The sequence below is a fragment of the Accipiter gentilis genome, chromosome 13 (genome assembly GCF_929443795.1).
Source record: "Accipiter gentilis chromosome 13, bAccGen1.1, whole genome shotgun sequence".
NCBI classification, from domain to species: Eukaryota; Metazoa; Chordata; class Aves; order Accipitriformes; family Accipitridae; genus Astur; species Astur gentilis.
This window is the reverse complement of record NC_064892.1, coordinates 5,874,750-5,883,478: the sequence shown is the minus strand read 5'-3', so window position 1 is coordinate 5,883,478 and position 8,729 is coordinate 5,874,750. Positions and strand designations below refer to the sequence as shown.

The following is an 8,729-nucleotide window of genomic DNA, read 5'->3' as shown; positions in this document are numbered from 1 at the left end:
CTTTTTGCCACAGCAGACACTGTCAGCCCACTGAAACTGTCGGCTCCTGTCCAGCCTGTGGTTCACAGTAACCACAGATCTTTCTTTGCCGAACTGCTGACTAAATAGGTTTTTTTTCTCCTTTTGTGTTTGCACAGTTCATTATTTCTACTTAAACATAGAACTTTGCACCTGTCACCGTCTAATAGCATCCTGTGTTTTTTCAGACCATAGGTGCAATTTTGTCCTCTCAGCTTCACGTTATCTGCAAATATAACAACCAGACTTTATTTCATCGTCCAATTTGTTAATGAAAACACTAAATATCCCTAAATCCAGGACAGATTGGTCAAATCCCCACTCAGTGGCTCCCCCTACTCTGAGAGTAGACCACTAATATCTCCTCTCTCAGCACAACTCTGTAACCGTTAAAAATAGTTTCCTCCAGCCTGTTTCCGTAGCTTACACACAACAGTGTCATCTCAGACAGTGTCAAAACTTCTTCTGGAGTCAAGATATATGACATTATCTTTTTCTTCATGTGCAAGCCTGTTAATTTGTTGTAGTAGGAAATGAGAATGATCTGGGATTGTACATAGCTGATAGATCCATGCTGGCTGGTACTCACCTTTATTCATCTTCTGTAGACTTATCTGATTGTCTCTTTCAGTATTTTTCTGAGATGGATATTAACGTGACTGTTAATTCCTTGTTCCTCCATTTTTTCCATATATATATATATATATATATATACACCCTTTTAGATATGTATGTATATCCCTGTATATATATATAGGTCTCCTTGTATTCACCATGTATGTCCTCCTCTGGTGCTCCTGTCATCCTCCCCTAGGCCAGCCCTGAGATTTCACCATTCAGTTCCTCAGCGCCCTATGCTGAAGTTCATCTTGTCCATCTAATCTGAAAACATCTGATTTATCTAGGTGCTTTCTAAGTATGTAATTCAGTGGTTTCAGCAACCGTGACAATATCTGCTGTGTTTCGCTCGGGCTGTAATAAACAAAGCACTACATCAGTGACAACACTGAAATCGATGGAAGTTGTTCCCACATCCAGACTAAGCTCTCGATGTTTCTATAATCAACGGCAAAGCCCCAAGCGAGAGAACCCTGGGTTTTGGGGGACAGTCTGGTTGGGTGGTTTTAAATTTCACCTTTGAGGTGGCTTACAAACTTTTCTTTTCACTCCTCTTTCTTTGGTTGCTAAGAGAGCTATATATAAACCTGCTCCCGAGACAGCTTTTTGACAAGTGCTCAACCGCAGGGAGAGGGAGAAGCCAGCTGCAATTCTTGCTACCGAATAAACACACCTGCCTTTGCAGGAGCTGACAGCACCAGAGCCATCCTGGGTTTGCTGGGATTTTCTTCAAGGGATTCCTTCATAACCTTAATGCAATTTCTGGCTTGGTCAGGTAATTGTTTCTCCCGGGCTGCTGGACATATTTGCTCCACTTACACCTTGAAAGAGAGAGCATGGCCCGCTGGAAGTTACCTCCGATCACAACATAAAGTAGTAGGTTGCCACACGTGTTGAGTGCAGCCAGGGGCCGGGAGATGATATAGGCAACATGGATTTGCTTCTCCATGCGACAGCTGGCTGGATGCAACCGTAGTTCAACCCGAGCCACCCGAAAGACGTGGAAGGGGAGGAAGCACACATAGAAGACCACCAAGAGGACGACAGCGAGTCTGCGAGCCTTTTGTTTGTAGCAAGCCCGTGTGGGGGGGCCGGTAGCCAACGTGCAAATAATGAGCGTGTAGCAGAGAGTCACCGTCAGCAAGGGCAAGAAGAAGGCCAGGCCAGTCAGCAGCCAGTTATACCACCTGGTTGTGCCCAGGTTTTCAGAGCTGGTAAGGTCGAGGCATAAGGATCTGTTCTGTGCCTTTTTTGAGGAGATCAAGAAGTTGACGGGGCTGACGGCTGCCAGTGAGATCACCCAAACGGCTGCGCAAGCCACCGCTGTCCACCGCTTCCTCTGGATGTGGAAGAACTTCATAGGGTGGACAACCACCGCGTAGCGGAAGGCGCTGAAGCAGGTGAGGAAGAGGATGCTGCTGTACAAGTTGAAGTGGAAGCCGAAGCGGATGAACTTGCACATGAATCCACCGAAGATCCAGTGCTCCCCGCTGGCATAGTAGTGTATCAGGAAGGGAAGGCTGGCGAGGTAGAGCAGGTCTGTGAGTGCCAGGTTCAGCATGATTATGGTGCTGCTCTTCCAAGGCCTCATCTTGAAGCTGTAAACACAAATCGCAATGACATTTCCTGGGAAGCCCACCAGGAAGATGATGCTATACATAATGGGGAGGTACAAAGTCTTCAGACCGACTTCCACATCAGTGCAGTTGGGAAAATCACCTTCAGTGTCTTGCCAGGTGGTGGGGTTGGCTAAGTCGTCATTTGTTGTGTTCATGTTTTTTCCTTAGTGCTTAAGGAAGAGAGAAATGTTTAGTGTTCACTGACAGATAAGACGTTCTTGTAGCCCTTTAAAAGCAAATAATAACCGGGTCTTTCCTTTCAACTTCCCATCAGTGCCACTATTAAAATGCCTTTATTAACTAAGGAAAGGCCTTGCTGCTTTGATGAGAAGTGATCCTCATCCAGAGGCCTTTTATCATACCTATAGATAGGTACAGTTTTATTTTAAAATGCGTATTTTCAGGGAACAGTCTGCACAGGCACAATGAAGCTGTAATATAAGGGATTCCCAGCCCCACAGTGTGTGTGATGTGTCCTCCCGGTATACAAAGTTCGTTTTCTGCTCTCATCAGGGGTCAAGTGGAGCAGGACAGACTAGTTGTGTTGTGCTACCGACCAAAAGCATAGAGATGAATGTCCTGCTCCATAAAAGCTATTTGCAGCCATGTTAATTAAGTGGAAAACAGGACAGATGTTGAAATGTTTTCATATTCTTTTTGATACTGGAGTTGGTTAAAATTTTTCACCCTGCTCCATGGAAACAACTGATAGAGGAATATTTCATTCTTTTAGTTCATTAACAAGATTGATGTTGCAAAGAAATAGGTTATTTTTAGGCTTGTCATTAGCTGCTATGTAAATGTCTATCTCTGCAAAATTTTTAAATAGTGTTTTGCTTTGACATCTGTCTTAGATAGAAGTTTTCTGAAACACCAGACTAAATTAATCCAACTTTGCAAAGCAGCCATTTGCAAGATATACAATATTGGACTTGAGCAGAATTCAAGGGAAGTAAGGATAGCCCAGTATATAATCTCTACAACACAAAATACGGGGCCACTGAAGCACATGGCAAATAACTGCTAACACGGCATCCAGTAAGTGCATTTGTGTGAATGCCTTCTCTCTTTCGAAGTGGAGTAAATGTTTGGATGGAAATATATATATATATATATTTCTAGTGTAATTTTTTCCAGAGGAATGCAACTTCTTACAGGATGATGCCTGTCCTCAAATTACTGTGGCCTGGATCTGTTAAAATGGATCCTACTGATTCACCGCTTCTATTTCTTGTTCCACTCTGAATTTTCTTGATGTAGCTTCTACCCTCACTCACTGTGAGATCTCGCAGAGACAGGTTGCAGGATTGGAATTCAAATTTGTGCAGAACATTTGGCTCAAACATATTTAAAACACTTTGAAAACTGAAGCTGGAGCTTGAGGAGGCACATGCCAAATGCTGGCATTTGTTTTGAAGAGCAAAACACCTTCAAACGTCTTCTTGTGGCTGGGGATGGTGCAGGGGATGGTTTGGATAAATCCATTGGCTCTAATTCAGTTAAGAAGTAACGCAGTGATACCGTCATCCCCAAAGAAACTTGAAGCCTCTGGTGTGGCTAATGGATAACCAGGCTAATGGAAAAGGCCCCGTCCTGCGTTAGCAGGTCGCGGCACGCTCCCTGCCCCTGGGGCTGCGCACACCGCGGTGTTTACAGCGAAAACAGCCAGAAAGCGAGCTGAAGGGCACGGCTGGGTGCTGCTCCCTGCATCACTTTCTTCACAGTTTTGTAGGACTATCATTTTGTCAGCAGCTTTTTTTTTCCCCCCACCAACCGGCGCTCTGCTGCAGCAAACGTACAGGGGCTGGAGAGCAAATACCTGCGATCGCCAAAGAGCACGGCGGTGGTGCTCAGCCAACACACTGACAGCCACACGCTCTCAGGTGCTTTCGGAGCTGTCCCTTTTGCTATCGGGGAGGTAGGGCTGGATTTGGTTCCAGGAACTCCCTCGCAGGCCAGGCCACCTCCCAAGCTCCGCACTGGTTATGGGAACGTGAAGCGGGGACGAGTATTGCAAGAAAAGCGCGTGGGTGTGAGGTCTGGGTTCTGAACTGCCTTGAGATTGCATCCAACCTGAAACGTTACTACAGGGACCAAAGAAAGGAGACGGCGAGTCTTTGCTGTTGGCCTTATTATTTTGCTGCCCGAATTACAAATAGAATTTAGACAAAACTTAAATCTAATTAAGGAACAGTTTGTACTGTGGCAGATTTTATCACACTAAGTAATTGGCCATAATGGGACTTCTGCAGCCCAAGTTGAGGGCAAATTATATATGCTGTAGACACATAATGAACTTTAAATAAATTATCCAAGAGCAGAACTTGTAATAAAAGGGAACTAGATTATTGAAACAGAAACCCCCTTTCAGTCTTAATGGTGGAGTCACTGCTCTATTACATGGTATTCTTTACTGTAACCAATTGATTGGAGTCACTTTAAAAAATGTTGTGATTGCATGCCTTTAATTGCAGTCACGTATAAGGGAAACTTGTCTACTCCTGCATTGTGATAATTTAATTAGAGCCTGCTGGAAATAAAAGCCAAATGGCTGCAGCCATGGTAAAGTAACCTAATGCCTGTAATTGGACTATATTTCACACAGATGTGTTGCTGAATAAATTAAATAGGATTTGGCTCACAGTGTTCGACTCTTCCACTGCCTCAGATTTAAGAGACGTGAATTATATATTTAGGGTTGAAGATGTGAGCCCTCCTTCCCTTACCCTTTATAATTCAGGGAGGTATCTCCATGCAGAAAGAGTATGTGGATTTAACTTGAGTATTGGATGCATCCCAAATAAGTTTAATTTGTTCCTTGCTTCCACCATGCTGTAGCCCTTTGCTCATCTCTCTCCACTTCGCCCTGCCTCTAAATTCACACTTTAAATCAAAATATGCGTTTTACCTGTAAATCCTTGGTGTCGCCTTCTCTCCTCTTCATAGCTGGTTCCTTAAATACCTTACTCCAGCTGGCAGAGCTGGCTTTTAAATTCCACGGGCTTGTGCAGTGAGGCTCTCTGGGAAAGCCATAGCAACTCGTCCGGGCTACTGGACAGGTTGCGGGAACGCTCTGCCTCCGTTCCCAGGTCCCTGCCAGGCGAAGAGGCTCTGACCCCTCTCTCTCGCCGACCCGTGGGGTAGCCGTCACCTCCCCGGCAGCGGGGCCGTGCGGGACCTGCCCTGTGTCACTTGCAAAATCGGTCGGGACTGCTCCGTAACCTGTCGGGTCTGGCTGGAGTGGTTTGTTACGGGCGCTTCCAGCCCCCGGCAAGGCAGGTCAGGCAGGGAGAAGCAGCCCCAGCACAGTGCCCGCCTGAAGGAAGGAATATCTGCTCCCCGAGTCCCAGAGGATGGTATAGGAGAGGTGGGAGATGGGGGGGAGAGCAAGCTGGGTGGCCTTGGTGGATGCTGGGAGCTGAGATCAAACCCTTGCCTCTCAAGGAGGGTGAAGGTACCCACGTTCTCCAAACTGGGAGCTTGGTGGGACAAGCTGCCCCTTCTGCAGGGAGGGACCTGGCTCTGAGAAGAGCAGAGATTGTGCAACCGGAGCACAAGGGGGGTCTTGTGGCTGGGACACCATGGTATCTAAGACCGTGCGCTTGTGAGGGCAACCTGGCTGGAGGAGGGCTTTGCTGGAGAAAGGGATTGCATGACTCTGCCAGACAATTATCCTGACCATATGACATGGGTAATACACTTTTCTGCTGGCGTGACTTTTCCAGAGGTCAGAGGAATGAAGAAGCCTAGAAAGGAAGTCAAACGATGTGCTCCCTTTGCATATGGTTTGAAAAAATACCCAGCCTGCTGGGTGATCTGCAGCATTTTACAGTCCCCAAGTATCCAGGCAATGGAGCAGAAGAAAGTCCAGCACTTCCTTGAATGTGATAGCCAGCCCTCAAGAAGGGGCTAGCAGAAATCACCTCTCCCTTTAGAGAGGGGAAAAGGGCATGGGCACCTTCTGGAGCTCCCTGCGGCAGGGGTTGTACGTACTTGGCACAGTGAACTGCAAGGAGCATGGGCCCACCCAGAGGTACCAGGGTAGTTATGGTGTGGAAGTTAAAGTTTTTATGGGGTGACTTAGCTTCCCAGTATGGGGTGCTAGCTGAGACGTTAACACTGTGGAGATCTCCTGTTAGAGCCAGTATTTACATGTTTTGCTTGATCTTCTCTCCCCCTTCCTTTTCAACAGGTTTTGACTCTTAGGCTAACTGTGCTCTGTTGACTTTCACCTTGTTTCAAAGCAATGATCCTTACACTGGTTTCAGACTTCTCTTCCCCCCCCCCCGCCCTGCAAAGAAAACACTTTCAAAAGCATAATCATTCCAGATCTGATTTTGAATTAAATATTTGCAAACTTCTGTGAACAGGCAGGAAAGTTATTATCTTGAGAGGGAAATGTTTAGATGAGGCTGAAAAGAACTTGAATGTTTTCCAACACTGAATTAATTTCAGATTTTGTTTGAAGGTATTATTTACTTTCTCCTGATGTTGAGAGATGTGAACGTGGTGTTCCTCAGGGGTCAGGATTGGGACCGGCACTGTTTAACATATTTGTCAGCGACATGGACAGTGGAACTGAGTGCACCCTCAGCAAGTTTGCTGGCAACACCAAGCTGTGTGGTGCAGTTGACGCGCTGGAGGGAAGGGATGCCATCCAGAGGGACCTTGATAGGCCTTGAGAGGTGGGCCTGTGTGAACCTCATGAAGTTCAGCAAGGCCAAATGCAAGGTCCTGCATGTGGGTCGGGGCAATCCCAAGCACAAATACAGGCTGGGTGATGAGTGGATTGAGAGCAGCCCTGAGGAGAAGGACTCAGGGGTGTTGGTTGATGAAAAACTGAACATGACCTGACAATGTGCGTTTGCAGGCCAGGAAGCCAACCGTATCCTGGGCTGCAGCAAAAGCAGCGTGACCAGCAGGTTGAGGGAGGGGATTCTCCCCCTCTACTCCGCTCTCATGAGACCCTACCTGGAGTACTGCATTCAGCTCTGGGGCCCCAACATGAGAAGGACATGGACCTGTTGGAGCTAGTCCAGAGGAGGGCCACGAAGATGATCAGAGGGCTGGAGAGCTTCCCCTATGAAGACAGGCTGAGAGAGTTGGGATTGTTCAGCCTGGAGAAGAGAAGGCTCCGGGGAGACCTTACAGCAGCCTTCCAGTACCTAAAGGGGGCCAACAAGAAAGCTGGAGAAGGACTTTTTACAAGGGCATGTGATGATAGGGCAAGGGTTAATGGCGTTAGACTGAAAGAGGGTAGGTTTAGATTAGATACAAGGAAGAAATTCTTCACTGTGAGGGTGGTGAGGCACTGGAACAGGTTGCCCAGAGAGGTTGTGGCTGCCCCATCCCTGGCAGTGTTCAAGGCCAGGCTGGATGGGGTTTGGGGCAACCTGGTCCAGTGGAAGGTGTCCCTGCCCATGGCAGGGGGGTTGGAACTAGCTGATCTTTAAGGTCCCTTCCAACCCAAACCATTCTATGGTTCTGTGAACCTGGAAGCATAAGTGATTATGTGCTGCATAATGTAATGGTGAATCGGGCTCAAATTATTTAGTAAACATAACTTTTAAAATGATTGCATAACTGTCCTGTGTCTTTACCTGATGCTTTCAGTATTTGCCATCTTCACATGAATGACTTTCAGTTTACTGGTTGTACATAATCTGTTCTCCTTAACTTTCTGGTGTAAGTTTGGCCACATCAACCTCGAATGCGAACATTACTTTTGGACTCCTAAGTACAAATATTCAGAAATAAACTGACAGTTATCAACATATCCCTGCGTAACAGCTGATGTGAGCCACCATTTTTTTATAGAAAGAGTTGAAACCACTTTTTTACCATGTGACTAGCTACCAGATAGTTGTAATTTCAGTACTCTGCGTCATGGAAACTGTATGTTCTGCAAATAACAGCCTTTGCAAAGGGCGTATAGGGAGTCATGGAGAGACCAGGTGCATGAAGCTGTATGTTCTCAGGACTCCCAGTTTATCCCTACACACCTAGATGAAGGACTTTCTGCATTTTATTGATAAGTTCCTGTCAATGTATGAAGGATATCAAGTTCATTGGTCAGCTTTTTGATTTTTTTATTAATTGTTTGCTATTCATCTGCTCTGGTATGGTATTTTCGAGTAAGAATGGAAATTGCTCTGGTGTTATGATTCAAATTATGTTAAAGCGGGATCATTACTTGAATACTTCATCTCAGGCTTAGTGTTTGTCGCTAAGGAAAAGATTTTGAAAAATTGTGAGGAACTGAAAAAAAGCTTCAGGAATGAATGGAGTACTGAGAGATGTTGTGACACACCTTGAGAGACTTTTGAGGCTTTAGGGATTCTCTCTGGTTAGTTTTTATTCAAGAACAGATTTAACAGGAATGGGTGATAGCCATGATCACATCCATGGGAAGAGACTCCTGGCATTAGCACTTGTTGGAGCTACACCAATTGTATTGGTTTTGTTTGGCAAGGT

The 8,729-nt window shown here is 46.0% G+C and overlaps 1 protein-coding gene across 1 annotated transcript; it reads right to left on the bottom strand.

Moving 5' to 3' along the window:
- Window positions 1-1,378: 1,378 nt before the first annotated feature.
- Window positions 1,379-2,410, bottom strand: LOC126045257 (2-oxoglutarate receptor 1-like). Its single transcript, XM_049816071.1, has one exon. It carries the CDS (start codon window positions 2,408-2,410, stop codon window positions 1,379-1,381), a length of 1,032 nt encoding a protein of 343 aa, XP_049672028.1.
- Window positions 2,411-8,729: the final 6,319 nt, after the last annotated feature.

Excerpts from the sequence above, each read along its gene's own strand:
- LOC126045257 (XM_049816071.1), bottom strand. The coding sequence starts at position 2,410 with ATGAACACAACAAATGACGACTTAGCCAACCCCACCACCTGGCAAGAC.